At 36.7% G+C, this 16,389-nt stretch overlaps 1 protein-coding gene across 1 annotated transcript in view; it reads left to right on the top strand.

Annotated features, from left to right (window-relative positions):
• Nucleotides 1–16,389, top strand: part of CDC20B (cell division cycle 20B) — a 40,402-nt gene that overhangs the window by 16,359 nt on the left and 7,654 nt on the right. Inside the window, exons 4-11 of the mRNA XM_039869900.1 lie at nt 1,594–1,715; nt 4,110–4,291; nt 6,555–6,685; nt 9,295–9,384; nt 11,821–11,956; nt 12,621–12,817; nt 13,880–13,974; nt 16,080–16,305. Coding sequence (XP_039725834.1) covers nt 1,594–1,715; nt 4,110–4,291; nt 6,555–6,685; nt 9,295–9,384; nt 11,821–11,956; nt 12,621–12,817; nt 13,880–13,974; nt 16,080–16,305 — 1,179 coding nt within the window. The remainder of the gene's footprint in view (nt 1–1,593; nt 1,716–4,109; nt 4,292–6,554; nt 6,686–9,294; nt 9,385–11,820; nt 11,957–12,620; nt 12,818–13,879; nt 13,975–16,079; nt 16,306–16,389) is intronic.

Below are 16,389 nucleotides of genomic sequence, written 5' to 3'. Positions count from 1 at the left end.
TCTTTCTTTTTGCGGGGTAGAGGGAACATAGGCATTCAGACTATAGCATGAACAGATGTTCTAAAAAGCACAGGGCCTGGATCGATTTATTAGCGAGACCCTGGCAGGATTGCTTCCTATTGGTTTTGAGGTTATACACTGCATGCTCCAGGGGATGCTACTTATAAAGACAATGATCTGTATGACTGTATGCAGTGGTCTGAATCCTGGATCTGCTACTTATTAGCTCTATATCTTTGCTCAAGCCCATTAACCTTCATTTTCCAACTCTGTAGAATGAGGGAAATAATAGTACCTACTTTACAGGGTTGTGAAGAAGCTTAAATAAATAATTCCTCTAATGCATTTATCCCAGTGCTTGGCACATGTCAAGTACTTGATAAATGTCATAATCACTAATAAAATGTAATAGAGCTTTATTGGAAACACACAAAAGCGAGCTATGGAAGCACAAGAAGGGCTATGGATTAATTTCCAATGGCTGATGTGATAAATTACCACAAACTCTGTGGCTTAAGACAACACACATTTATTCTCTTACAGTTACGGAGGCCAGAAGTTTGAAATCAGTTTCGCTGGACAGAAACCAAGGAGTCGGCGGAGCTATGCTTCCTCCACAGGCTTTAGGGGAGAATTCATTCCTCGCCTCTTCCAGTTTCTGGTGACAGCCGGCACTTCTTGGCTTGCGCATCACTTTAATCTCTGCCCCTGTTGTCACACTGCCTTCCTCTCTTCTGTGTGGAGTCAGATCCCCCTCTGCCTCCCTCTGGAAGGACACATGATTGCATTTGGGGCCTATGCAAAAAATACAGGATAATCTCCCCATCTCAAGATCTTTAATTACACCTGCAAAGCCCTTGAGCCATTTAGGCTAACATTCATAGGCTCCAGGAATTACAATCTGTATATCTTAGGGAGCCATTATTGTATTAGTTAGGATTCTCTAGAGAAACAGAACCAACAGAGGATACATATATGAGGCTTGAGAGGTTATGGAGGATGAGAAATCCCACTGTCTGCTGTCTGCAAGCTGGAAAACCAGGAAAAGGGTGAGGGCTGCTTGGCTAGTGTTGCAGAGGTTGCAGATGTAGCTGGCCACCTGACTGTGGCCTACAGACATGCTCTACTTAGTCCTACAATGTTCAGAAAAATCAGTTAAAAACTATAAAAAGTGGGGAAATTGATATGAAAAGTCTAATTGATATGGGACTTGTCCCTCTGTCTTCTTATTAAGGCTGAAACATGAGCCTCCAGTTCTAGAGAGATCCCCACCACCCACTCTTCCTTTGTCTGAGGCCTAGTCCTCCTAGCTATTGAGCTGGCACTGTGGTTTCCATGGATGAAAGAAAACAAAAAGTGGGAGGATCCAAGCCTGCGGTGGGCCACGTTTCTCACTCCAGGTCTGCTTCTCTCATCGCCTTTCCTACCATTCCCTTGTCTAGGCTTCTGAGTCCGAGGCGCTCGACTTGTATTTCCAGGACTCTGTCTTTCCCTCTTTACAACTTTCCCCTTTCTACTCAAAAACAGAAGAACAAGGTTAGAACGCTTAAAAGAAAAAACAAAAAAGACCCCAAACAACACTGTTTACAATAGCTGAGACCCCAGGATCCCGACCTTTTTCTGGGGAAGGCGTCATCTTCGGGTAGTTTCTGGAGAAAAACATCCAGCAGCAGTGATGAGAGCGAGCCTCTCCAGATGGAGTGGCTGCGGGAGGAGTGGGTGATCACGTTCATACACTTATTTAAAAAAAAAACAAACGAAACCAGTATTTACTGTCTTAACATTCTAGCATATTTCCTCCTTATCTTTCCTTTATAGATAGGGAATGGGACCATTTTGAAATTCTCTATTATATTTTCTACTTGGCAATATTTTGTGAGCATTTTCATGTTTTGTCGACTATTATCTCATGTTATCATTTCTGTTTTAGATTTTCTTTTATTGAGGTAAAATCCACTTAACATAAAATTTACAATTTTAAAGGGAACATTTAAATATGTTCACAATGTTGTACAAGTACTACCTTTATCTAGTTGATTATCTGAAAAGAAAACTTCTTACCCATTGAGCAGTTGCTCCCCATTTCCTCCTTTCCTCAACCCCTGGCAACCACCAATCTGTGTTCTACATCTATCGATTTACCTGTTCTGGATAGTTCATGCAAATGGAATCGTAAAATATGGATCTTTCGTGCCTGGCTTCTTTCACTTAGCATAATGTCTTTGAGGTTTACTTACATTGTAGCATGTTATCAGTACTCCATTCTTTCCTATAGCTGAGAAATAGTCCATTATATAATACATAATGTGGAAATATACATAATATATTAATATATAATAAAATACATGTGTGTATACCATTAAATGAATGGAATATATACCATTCCACACATATATTCCCCACGATTTATTTATCCATTTATCTGTTGATGGACGTTTGGGTTATTTCCACCTTCTGGCTGTTGTGAATAGTGCTACTATGGACATCTGTGTACCTTTATTTGTTTGAGTCTGAGAAACTCAGACTCAAACAAATAAAGGTACACAGATGTCCATAGTAGCACTATTCATTTATCTTGGGTATCTACCTAGGAGGGGAATTGCTCAAGCATATGGTAATTCTAGGGTTAACGTTTTAAGGAATTGCTAAATGGTTTTCTACAGCAGCTGCACCATTTTACATTTCCTTTACCAATGTATGTAGGTTCCACTTCCTCCATATTCTCACCAACACTTATTATTCATTAATAAATAAGATAAAAGTTATCTTAGAGGATGTGAAGTAGTACTTCATTGTGGTTTTGATTTACATTTTCCTCATGAATGTCAACATTTCTAATGGTTGCAGAGTGTTCCTTTTATAGATATTGCATAATTTACCTAGTCAGTTCTCCATTGAAAACAATGAGTCCCCCCATCTTTTTGCCCCTGTGAACATATACACTGCAGTGACACCTCGTGTTCTCAGTTGAGGGCATAGACTGTGCAGTCAGACAGGTGATGTCAGGGTATATCATTTCCATTTACCGTGTGGTCTTAGACAATTTCCTTAAGCTCTAAATCTCAGTTTCTTCATTGATAAAATGGGACTATATAACAGACATGCTTCACGAGGTGTTTCCAAGGATTAAATATGCTTACGTGTAAAACCCTTATGGGCTCGGATGTGGTAAGCACTCAACAGATGCTGCATGGTTTTGCACATCTTCACTCCTGTCTTTGAATTCTCCCTTATATTCTTAGAGGTGACATTGCTGGGTCAGTAGAGGTTATGCACATATTTGAAGGCGTATGACACACATTGCCAAATTGTCCTCTCCAGACATTAATTTACGCTCCACCAGCAGTATATGCCAGTGTTTGTTTTCAGAACCTTCAACACTGGAGATTGTCCTTTCAAAAAATCATTGCTAACATCTCATCATTATTTTAAATTTGCATTTCTTTGATTACCAGTATGATTGATTAATTTGGGGGCATTTATAAACCTCTTTTGTGAATTGCCTTTTTTATGTACTATACCCATTTTTCTCTTGGGTTGCTAAACTTGTCTAAATTTCTCTAAGAGCTCTCTACATTAACCAACACTCCTGCCATTTTGTTAAAAAAAATTTGTTTCCAGTTTGTCCCTTGTATTTTAATTTCACATAGCTCACCATTACAGGATCTGTAAATAACTCTTGGTGTTTCTCAGAGGGGATAGACAGATGTTGAGAAAGTTAGGCCTCAGTTTCATACAACTGTGAAATGAAAGATTTGGACTAGAAAATTGCTGTTTATTTCTAGATTTGAAATTTTATGATTTTCTATAATCATTTTGACTGTTCAATACATAATATAATTTCAACTTCGTATTTTATATTGATATGCAATAGTAATAACTATAAACATAATTACTCCCTAAGCTCTAAGTGTGTATGTGTGCGTCTATATATAGTAACATTCCCCCAGGTCACAAAAATTAAAAATCTCATATTCATTTTATTTGTATTATAATAGATGAGTCACTTATAAGTCTTTTAAATTTTTTTCTTTACTTCTGCATCATTGAGGTCTTTGTACATGGCAGTTTGCTTTTTTTTTTTGTGGTTAAATAGGTATTTGATGCAGTAGTATGAAGAGACTGTCCGCTGAAGTTCCTGTTGCCAGTAGCCCAATTACCACAAGATGGCGGCAAAGCCAAACCGGGGATTTGGCATCCCATTCCTTTGGGGAAGAGCATTCAACCACTGACCTAGAGGCTTCTAGGTCCGTGCTGAAGATAACTCCAGACAAAGAGACCTTGATTCTAGGTGAGGTAATAGAAATGCCATTGGCCAGTTTCGAAATGTTAAAAATAATATATTCCTGAGAAAATCTTTGCCTTTTAGAAACATCAAGTGTCACATTTAGTCAATTGCTTTTCTGTTTATCTTCCTTTCAATTAGAAATCTTCCGAATGGAAACAAAAACAAAAGAAAATACATTGTATTTTAAATATGTTTCTAAGATTTGCATTAGTAGGTGACTACTTTTCTAAAGATTGTAATTATGTATGAATATGTATATATATGGATAAGTGGTCATGTTTTGCAAAGCATGGACTTTTAATGACTGTTTAGATTTCTGGTCTGTGGCAGTCAGGAAAAAGACATATTAGTAATGCAATAATCAGGTATGACATAGGAGAAGAAAAAGATGAAAAGAGGATGAGAGGGAGAGAAAATAAAAGAAAGGAAGAGGAGAGGTGGGGTGAGAGGAAAGAGAGAGAGAGAAGAAAATGGAAGATGAGAATGAGGCAGTCCGGTGGACAGGGAACTAGGATTAACCCGTAGAACCCTGAAACGCAAGCTCTCTTTCTAAACTAATAAGTCTAATTTAGACCCATCCTTCGGAAGCAAAACTTGCCACCTGTCATATAGTGATTTAATTTCTCTTCTTCCCTTTAAAAATCCTAGACAACATAATTCATTGTTTTATCAACATGTTTAAGACAAATCTCTGCATATTGAAAGGGAGCCAAAATCACTTTTAAACCAATGAAATTTCCAAGTAATGGTGAGTATCAATACTGAAAGGAGTTGGTTGAAGCAATAGGAGATACACAATTGTAAGAAAGATTATTGTTATGGTTGTCTTCTGAAAGAAATCTTCTGTATCCCATTATAATTGAGGAGTGGTTTTTATGCTGATTGTTTTAAAGAAATTTCTGGCTAAAATTAGGGGCCCCTTTTTCCTTTCTAGGCCCTGAATTAATTTATTATTATTTTTTAAATAAGGCAATGCATGAGAAATTCAGAATTCTAAGAGACAAATTATCAATCAAAAGAATTTTATAAGGAAGTCTATTTTATTTTCTACTTAAGCTAATATACTGCATATTAATCAGATCCATTGGTTTCTCAGTGCTTTGCTGGTAGAATTTCTTTCTTTTTGTTTCCAAAGTGTGAACATTGAAGATCTCTGCATCATAAAACTGACATTTGCAGAGAGTTTCATTTGCAGTCATGCTCTGTGGACAAAACCCTAGAGGTTCTAGCTTCCTTAGCCTGGTGGACCTGACCTCTCTTTTGATAATTGGGACGATTATCAGTTTTAGTATCTTTTTGCAAGTTTTTCTTTCTTATTCAAACTTCTGAGAGCTGCCTTCTCCTCTATACTCATCTACATATAGCAAGTCAAAACAAGCATGCATAATTTCTAAGGACAAAGACCAAGATCTAAAACTTTGCAGAACATTTCATGTTTTCATCCCCCTTTCCCTGTGATGTAACCTATATTTTTTAGATTTTGGGTTTCCCAGGACTCAGAAGCTGGGTTCTAGGAATATTAGTGACAGTTTATCAAGCCCATGTTTGTGCAAATGAAGAAGGAACTGTCATGTGGCAAAAGGCCAAGATTTTCTAATGGTCCCTTTGCCCCTTAGATGAAAAATGATATGGCAGATAATTAGTTTTAGAGGATGACTCACCATGGTTTTCAGGGCAGTTAAAAGTCTGGTATAGAGCTTTCTCTATCCTGAAAGACAACAGATATGAATAATAATGTTACAAATAACATTCACTCTTCTATTTAACTGATGTCATTTCTGCAATAGGAAGAGGGAGAGGCAAAGTGATTTGCTCATGATCCTGTAGTGAATGTCAATGATTGGCAAAGCAAGATCCCATAGTGATTTCCTGGCAGAATGATCATAGCCTGGACAAACCAGATTCCCTTTGCTTCATCATTTAAAACTATCGATCTGTTTGCATCCATCCTTCAAATGTGCAAATATGTTCTTTCCATGCGCAGCTCCGCATTTGGGTTGCGGCTGCAGTTGGAGTCAAGTCCTTACTCTTGGCATATCCTCTTGGCCCTAGAAGCCACTGAGGCAGTGTTCACTTGTGAACCAGCACTTTGGGTAAGGTCCTGTGCCATCCCTCCTCCATTCCCCCTCCCCCACCCCAGGATTTTGGAGAGACCAGGGCCTGTGTCTTCAGATTCTCTTCTACTGTGAAAGATGTCATGGGCTGACCTCTAACCAAAATGATAATCTTGTTGTAAAAACCACATTTAACACTGTTTTTCCTGTAGGGTCCTACGATGAATCACTGATGACTCCCATCAAAGGAAGTTTTGAAACAAATAACTCTACTCTTCATTTCTGCAAGATACCGCATGCACTGGACGGAAGCTGGAAGGAAAATATTGCCTTAAAAGGCCAGGTCGGTAAGGAGAAAAAATGAAGATCTCACATTTTGACAAGCTCAGACAACTGAGTCCCATATGTGAGGAAAGAGGTGGCTTAGGCACTCTTACTAATCAATAAGAAAATGATGGGTTCCTGATAGAAAAAATGAGCTTGTGAAGCATGTGAATAGAGGCACTTTATAAATAAATAAAACATTTAACAAATATATGGAAAGTATTTAATTGGTATCAATAAAAAAGTGAAAATGAGAATAACCATTTAAAAGGTAAAGGTTAAAAATGTAATAAAATTATACATACTATGGTATGCTTCCTCTCAGCCAAAAAGATCTCTTGTGCAATCATTTCCAGCTAGTTGGTGACTTGGTTGGCCCTTTGGGATTTCTAGGGAGAAGTTTCATTCTTCTTCTATAAGGTGGTCTTTTAAATATTTCCCTTAAGTCTTTGTTATTGTTGTTGTTTCGTTTCTTGACTAAGTTAATTTAGATTTTTTAAGTATCTTATTTATTATAGTTTTAAAATCTTCCTTGGGGCACATTGTCAGGAGCAGGTTTTTAAGTTTCTCAAATGCAATGAAGAGCCTCTGAAGGAATCAATGTTTCATTTAGAAAGCTTTGTACAAGGAAACTCATAAATTCTCGATTTAGGCAAAATTACTCATTTAGGTGTGCCTCTGTGCTTGGCATATGTATCTTGCTAGAGGAACAATAAAATATTATGAGTGTAAAATTTAATTATTTGAACTCATATGCAATTGAAAATAAATGTATTAGAGCAGGTCTTTTGCTGAATGCTTTATTGTTGAGTAAGGGTTTGGGGGTGCAGATGGCCAGGGAGTTCTACTGAGGTCGTTAGGGGCGCTGTTGGCCTCACGCCCAAGCCAGGTTATTAGCACCACTGTCCTTTCCACTGCTGATTGGAGTTTTTATTTCCTTAACCTTTAGGACTTTCCTTTTCCTTCCCCTGATGGTAACTGGTGGTAGCAAAGTTGGTGGCTCTGTCTGTGGGGTCACAATGGCGCCAGCAAGTTACCGTTGGTAGAGGAATTGCTACTCAGCCAGAGCATCATCCAGCGTCATTAAAGAATCTGGGCAGGGGGTTGCGAAAATGACTTTAGCACTTTATGTGGAACATTAGTTGTCATGACCAGTTAGAAGTCATTGGAAGGTGTTTCCGCAATAAGGGCCTGCAGAGATGTGGAGAGGGTCAGAATTCTCATATCCAGTCAGCTCTAGACCAAGTTACTTACTAAAGTAATAAGTAGATCTCACCTAGGGAAGAGCACCCCTGGGTACATCAAGCAAAGCACTGTGCCGAGTAACACCTTGCTCAGCTTGGGGGTAACTATGGGATTCTGACGAAGTACATCTGTGAAGACTTACATTGAGCTACCTGCCAGCAGGCCATTTTAGGAATGTTATTTTATACCAGTGGTTCTCAGCAGGAGTGATTTTGCTCCCCAGGGGACATTTGACAATCTCTGAAAACAATTTTGAATATCATAACCCAGAGGGAGAGCATCTAGTAGACAGAGGCTAGGGATGCTGCTGAACATGCTGTAATGCACAAAACAGCCCCACAATAATTAATTACCTGGTGCTAAATGCCAGTAGTGCTGAGATTGGAAAACCCTGCTTTATTCTTAATTTTACTTTGAATACCTAAAAACCCATGATTCATTGACTGCAATGCCTGTATGTGACATGATATCCGGGAAGAAAACCAAAATATGAAAATGATGCCTGTCAGAGACTTGTCTGAATTAGGGTGATCCAGTGATTATTATACATGTAAAATTCAATATGTTGTTGTGAAGGAGAAAAAAGAATTTTCACTTCTTTAACTATTCACTATTATGTTTTTAGAAAATTCTGATAAGTACTTTTCTTTACCCTTATTACTAGTTTTCCTATTTATTTTTGATTAAAGTTGGATGTAAGAATGTCAGAAGTGCTCTTTATATACTGCCCTGAAGAGAGAGCGATCAGATTTTTGTACTCATGGAAATTCAGGCAAGTTACTTAAGATCTCCATGACTTGATGTTCTCATTTCTAATGGGAAAAGGTGATAATGGAAAAAGACCTTTAAGATGATTAGTTCAATCCAAACAGTATTGTAGATAAGGAAACTTGAGGCCCAGAGAAAATCTCACTAACAGAAGGAGAACATCTCTGGGCATATCATGAAAAAATCTTTCTTGTGAAAAGTAGTCTTACTAATGCTCAACCTTATTGTTTTGGGGAGGTCTTTTAATTTCATAAAGTACTAGAAATATTATGGCTTTCAGTTCTTCCAGGCTTTGATGATATCCCTGGCCTATGGTTGGTTTGTGGGCTACAAGGATTTTTAGGCTAGAAGAATAAAAGAGAATTTTTATTCTTTTTAGTAATATCTGCCCAATGGAGTTGTTGGGGGAGATTAGAAATAATATTTGTAAAATGCTCAACAGTGTGTTCGTTACACAGTGGTTAGTTAACAACAGTAATTATTGTGTTTTGGTTTTGATAATGTAGAATCTTTGAACTTCCTAGTGAATTATCAGTTTTAACTCTGTCACGAATTGCCTCTGAGATGTACATATATATTTCTAAAGAAGTATTCTCTTTATGTGTTTGTTTTCAGAAATACCTAAATCAACTATTTTCGACCCAGAAGGTGGCTCAGCAGGTTAATGGGAAAATGCAGCTCTGTGAGCAATCCCAAAGATTCTCTGTCTTTCTTTCCTACCCTCTTCTTTCCCTGCCTCCTCCATTTTTTCCTTATTTTAAAATTTTTATTTTTATATTTATCAGACTAATAACACAATTGTAAAATTTAGGTAATTTCTGTAGTCCTCTGCCTTAACCATCACCACCTCCTAGTCCCATTTCCTAGAGGCCCCCCGCCCCCCCCTTAGCTTGTCCAGCTATTGTCTCCGAGTTTTGGAAATCATGAATAAAGCCACTATAAACATCCCTGTACAGGCTTTTGTGTGGACAACATTTTCAATTCATTAGGGTAAATATCAAGAAGTGTGATTGCAGGATTGTATAATAAAAGCATATTTAATTTTGTATGAAACCACCAAACCATCTTCTAAAGTGGCCATACCATTTTGCATTTCCACCAGAATAAGAATTTCCATTTCAACCAGAATAAGAATTCTGGTTGTTCCACATCTTTGCCAGCAATTGGTGTTGTCAGTGTTTTTGATTTTGGCCATTCTGATAGATGTGTGGTGATGTCTCATTGCTTATTTGCCATCTGTATATCTTCTCTGGTGAAGCGTCTAACTCTTTTGTCAATTTTTTAAACAGGTTGTTTGTTTTCTTATTGTTCAGTTTTAAGAGTTTCTTTGTATATTTTAGATAACGGTCCTTTACGCATGCCTTCTGTAAATATTTTTTTCTCAGTCTGTGGCTTATCTTCTCATTCTTTTGACGTCTTTGCAAAGAAGAGGTTCCTAATTTTAATAAAGTCTAGCATATCAATGATTTCTTTCATAGATTGTGCCTTTAGTGTTATATCTAAAAAGTTATTGTCAAACCCAAGGTCATCTAGATTTTCTCCTATGTTATTTTCTAGGAGTTTTATAGTTTTGTGTATTACTTTTAGATCCATCATCTGTTTTGAGATAATTTTTGCGAAGAATGTAAGGTCTGTGCCTAGATTTGTTTTTTTTTGTTGTTGTTTGTTTATTTGTTTATTTTGTTTTGTTTTTGCATGTGGATGTCCAGTTGTTCTAGCACCATTTGTTGAAAAGACTAACTTGTCCTATAGCATTGCCTTTGCCCCTTTGTCCGAGATCAGTATGTGTCTATTTCCAGGCTCTTTATTCTATTCCATTGATCTACTTGTCTATTCTTTTGCCAATATCGCACTGTCCTTATTACTATAGTTTTTAGTAAGTTTTAAAATCAGATAGTGTTGGTCTTTCAACTTGGTTTTTCTTCTTCAGTATTGTGTTGACTATTCTGGGACTTTTCTTCCTCTGTATAAACTTTAGAATCAATTTGTTGCTATCCATAAAATTTCTTACTGGGATTGTATTGCATCTGTAAATCAAGTTGGGAAGAATTGATAGCTTAATAATATTAAATCTTATCCATGCACATGAAATATCTCTCAATCTATTTAGATTTTCTTCAATTTTTTTTGATTAGAGTTTTGTAGTTTTCCTCATATAGATATTGTACATGTTTTATTAGTTTTATACCCAAGTATTTAATTTTGGGAGGATATTAATGAGAACTATTAAGAGCCACACTCTTACAACTTTTAAATATATAATACAGTATTATTAATTATAGTTGCCATGTTGCATATTACATTCCTATGACTTTTTATTTTATAACTGTAAGTTTGTATTTGATTTTAAAAAAAACTTTATTGGCAGTGCTTGATGCTTCCAGTAGCCTTGCAGTTCTGCCCACAAGTGGATTTTCATAGCTAACACTGAGGCTGTGAACAACAATCTGGTTTCTTGATATAGTATTGTGAAGCCTCATGCTTTTATCAGAAGCCATGTGGTCTTAGAGGCCTCAAGTCACCTAGGTGGGTTCAGTTCCTGTTAATCATGTCATTCACAGTTTGATCACTTCTTCAAGTGGTTGAAGAAAAGATAGTGGTCTGTGGTTTAAACTTGTAGGGTCTTTTGATGAGAATTAAAACTGAGCACAAGACATAATGCAGACCTCAGATAGTCATGGGTAAAACTAGCTAAGAGTAACTCTGTGTGGTCTGGTACAGAAAGAGTAAGAAAAAAAGCCAAAGTCAATGAATCAACAGATATTTATTAACAAAGACTCAAGAGTAGGGCTTAGGTCTATGAGATAATTGTTGATGTGAAATACATATAGATATGCAAAATTTTCTTTGGTTTTAACATCTCGAGTGACAGAAATATTCAAAGTAAGATGTAATGTCCTCTGTGTGCTGCACCCCACAAGATCTGTCATTACATTTAGGTCTAGTATGTATGTGCTTTTTATTAGACAATGCCATTGAATATTTAAAAAAATGTTTAAGTTAATACTGAAGTCTTCTTTGTTTCTTTTTCCCTGAAACTTGCAATTCAGTTTTATCATGATGACCATTTTCTTTTTCACTTCATCGTTTCTTATTACCCTCAAGGATAAATATTGTTTCCAGGATCATAGAGATATATAGAGCTGTTTGTTTATTGTAGGCTGCAGAGATGGAGTCAGAGATGAATCATTCTATTTTAAAAGTTTCAGTGATATAAACTATTCCATATTCCGACCAGAGGTGAAGATTCATCTTACTGGTCTTCGAAATGACTACTGTAAGTTATTGTTTATATCATGAATTGAAAAGTCGAAATGACAAAATGTTTCCTGTGCTCTGGCATAAACTTGAAATTTGGTTCTGGAAGAACCAGATAGGCCTTTGCCTCATATCCCAATGGCGTCCAATCTAAATATGATTAATATAGTTGGCTTTTTCTTGTACAGTTTTTGTGTTCAAGAATGGCTATTGTTGGTGTTGGTGGGGAACAAGAAATGTACATTTTGTTTTACTGTATTAGAATGAACTGTACAAATAATGGCCTATTCTTATGCATGTATTTTAAACATGGATAAATCTAATCTGTCAAACAACCATGTTAGGTCTTCTTGCTATGTGTCTAGTTTGTAATCTAGTTGGGAAGACGGGACTAATCCACAGGAAACTGCTACCAACATGCCAACGTAGAGTATTAATAATTAATTGTGAGGTATGAGTAGTTATAAGGATTATAAGTAGTTCAGTGATCTTTGGAGTTGTCCAGAAAGACTTTTTTCATTTTTGAACTTCTAATGATATGCTTGGATCCATTGTTCTGTTTTCCAACTGACCATGGGGAAAGGTATTAATCTTTCTCCTCTACCTATAAATAAAGTTGTTTATTTGCAAATATTTTTATTTGGCTACATAATCACTCTAATTTGAAATGCATTTTTTTATAGATCTGAATATCCTAGACTGGAATTTTCAAAATCTTGTTGCCGTAGCCCTTGGGTCCTCTGCATACATCTGGAATGGGGAAACTCACAATGGGATTGAAAATGTAGACTTACGTCTCACTTGTAACTATGTATCTTCTGTGTCCTGGATAAAAGAGGGAAACTGCCTGGCAGTTGGCACCAGCGAGGGAGAAGTGCAAGTACTGGACAGTTTTCCTCTCTCATAATATGCTCTGTGTAATTGCTAGATAACTGAAATTGACTTTTAATAAATAACAAGTTAATATAAAATAGAGAAACTATATTAGTTGTGGTACTTGAAGCTGTGGGGAATAAGAGGGTATACCATTCTAATAGTTTTCCGAATGACATTTAATGAGGACTTAGGGATACTCTGCTCAATTTTTCCACACAATTTTTCTTTCAATAATCCCCCCACTCCTTAAGTCTTTTCTCTCAGACTAAAGTTGGGCCTGTAGAATCCCCATTTTTAGGACTTTGGTGAGAAGAAGATAACCTCTGTGTTCTCCTTTCTTACCTCAAGCCATGATCAAGAGTAGAGTTACCTCGAATGAGTGAATTTTTTTCTGATAGGCTCTCTAAGTTGGAGATTTACCAAGATTTTTTTTTTTAAATCGATCTATCTAATTTCTCATGCATCATCATTATTATTATTTATTAGCAATAGTGGGAACAGTATACTTGTTCGATGACTTTGGGGGGGCACAGATGGCTCTCACTAGTTACTCATCTCTGCAATGATATTGGGTGCTATGAAGGGTATGTTATGATTTTTTTCTTATGCCAAAATTCTCATTCATCATGTGGGTCAGAATATCATTTTTAGCTAGCAGGAAAGGAGTCTGTTAGCAATCAATGGAATTCCCGGCTCTAGGAAGTGTTTGGTAACTGTAGGTGCATTTCCAGGTTTGGAATTCCCACAAATTAGAAGGAACTAGAAATGTGATGGTGAGTCACAACCCTTGGCTGCTCATTGAATTCACCTGGGTAACTTTAAAATAAATGCCATATGCCCAGGCTCTACACCCACCATTAAATCAGAATCACTAGCATCCGTAGTGTGCTCCTCAGGTGATCCTCAGATGGAGACAACACTGAGAACTGCTGAGTAGGATTAAGGTGTTTAGCTTTTACTTAGTATAAGGACTGGCTATATCAACATTAATTGACTATCAGGCCTCTGAGAAGACAGGACTGTGAAAATGTCAGTGCTATATAACTCTGCTTCTCCATTTTTTCAGTTATGGGATGTGGTAACTAAAAAGCGTCTGAGAAATATGCTTGGCCATTTGTCAGTAGTTGGGGCCCTGAGCTGGAATCACAGTATACTCAGCAGGTAAGGAGCATCTTATTGTAATCAATTATATTTGCACCACCAATTGATTATGGAAGCTGAGTGAGCAGAACTATCAAATTTAAAACCAAAACCAAAATGAAACAAAAAAGAACACTGGTTCGTATTAGATATGCTCCTATCTTCTCAGGTATTAAGATCTTCTGATAAAAGTGGTCCAGTGGTCATGCTTACTATGGTGGCTATGAGCCTACAGCATGTGCTAGTGCTGGGATGTGAGGCTCAGGATTCACTATACTGGTCAGATAAAATGTAAAACTGTTTAAGCAAAAAGTTTCTCTCTACCAAGGAGTACCACCTAGAGGAATGTTTTGTTGAAATTAAGTCTTTAGTGTTATTAGTGTCAATAATTTGGAATATATTGCTTTCTGGGGCATGTTTTCAATTCACAGACTCTCAGAGATTTGAGCTGGAAGGAACCCTGTAGATCAACCAGTTTAGTGGTCCTCAGACTTGAGCAGGCATCAGAATCACCTTGAGGGCTCCTTAAAACACAGATTGCTGCCCTCATTCCAGGAATTTCTGATTCATTTGTTCTGAAGTTACGCTGATCACTTGCATTTCTAGTTTCCCAAATGATGCTGATGCCTCATCATTTTTGAGAACTACTCTTTGAGTCTGTTTCTTTTTAACCGGAAAAGTTAAATGACTTGTCCCTATGATAACTGATTTAATATATATTGCTTTTAATAATAGTTATTCATCTTCATACTGTATTTCTTAAGGTAGATTTAAATGAATCTCAAAGCCCTTTACAATTTCTTTAAGTAGCTCAGGTATAAATTTGCAGTTTTACTACTTCGTGATTAAATAAATAGACTAAACTAAAAACCATTTAAGCAAAACACCCTATTTACCCTGAGAAGTTGTTGTAGTCAGATCAATTATATACTTAAGTTATTTTTTACAATCTGCATTGTTTAAGTTTAGTTTTATTATCCATGAAGAATACAAACAAATCTTTCTTATAATAATAGCAGCTAACATTTTTGGAGTACTCGGTGCCAGGCACAGTGCTATACTCTTTACATTCATAATTGTGTTTCAGTTTCTGCAATAACACTGTAAAGTGGTTTCTTATCCACACTCCCCGCCTTCCCCACCGCACCCATTTTTGATGAATAAGCTGAGATGCTAGCTTGAGGTCACATGGTTAGTATAAGGGGAAGAGTCAGGCTTTGAACCTAAGTGGTCTGGCTGCAGAGCCCATATTGTTCATCAGAAAGTTATTCAATGTTGTCCCTGAATAGTTTTTAAAAATATGACACTGGACTTTGAGATAATTCGGACAAAAAAAAAATTGTAGGCAGCTTTAAGGCAAGGAGCAAAAAAATTGCTCCTTGGAGAAAAAGAAAATTAGTCCTGAAAGAGTTTATCATCTTTGATAGTGTGATACAATCTTTATCGTTTGGATTCAAGTCACTGAGAGTGAGTAGGGACATTATCCATTGATTTGTAATCATATTGCAGTTGGCTGTGGCATTTAGATAGTTTTATACTTCTTTAGTTATTAGTAGCATTAGCACAATTAATAGTGGATCTATAAATTAATGGAAAAACAAAATAAATTTCTAGGTCTAACATTTTACTGTGATGTTTATATACTATTTTATTAAATGATATATAAATATAATACATTAATAACAATAAATATACAAAAATATATAATATACTAAAATATGTATATACTAAAACCATTTCAAAATAATATGAAATATTCTGAATTCCAGAAAAGTAATATTTCCTAGGTCCAGTATATAAACCTGGGAAAATCTAGTAATCTTATAAACCTATCTTTTCCATGGTTGCCTGCATCATCTTAAAGCCATTAGAGAAGTCTATGAAAGGGTATCTTCCCAATATTCAGATTTGAAACTCTGCCAGTCAAATTTATTTCATTTGTGAAAAGAATCACCCAGTTAGAATACTCTGTTCTTATTAACCCGAGGAATGTCTACCTGGTTTTGAATCTATCCTAAGGGGTCTTTCAACAGTTTGAACAATGCTTTCCTTTATGTTTTCAAATGGTTAGGTAGTAATAGGGCTCAAGTTTCCTGCCATAAACCCACCCCTTTGCTTCTGTGCAGTGGGTCAAGACTGGGCCGTGTTTACCACCACAATGTTCGGGTAGCCCAGCATCATGTTGGAACACTTCACCATAAGCAAGCTGTGTGTGCTCTGAAGTGGTCACCGGATGGCAGGCTGCTTTCCAGTGGCTGTAGTGATGGACTGCTGACTATATGGCCTCATGATCCAGGCGTGACTGCACAAAGTCAACCAATAAAAGTCATATCCCACCCTACAGCAGTCAAGGTAAGAAATCCAATAGTTTTCTAGGTTTCCCTTAACTGAGAGACCACTGATTATTCTTCACACATGAACACAAAGCCATTGAGC

The sequence above is a fragment of the Pteropus medius genome, unplaced genomic scaffold, assembly GCF_902729225.1.
Source record: "Pteropus medius unplaced genomic scaffold, Ma_sr-lr_union100, whole genome shotgun sequence".
Taxonomy (NCBI): domain Eukaryota; kingdom Metazoa; phylum Chordata; class Mammalia; order Chiroptera; family Pteropodidae; genus Pteropus; species Pteropus medius.
The sequence above is the reverse complement of the archived record's forward strand: the minus strand, read 5'-3'. Positions and strand labels throughout refer to the sequence as shown.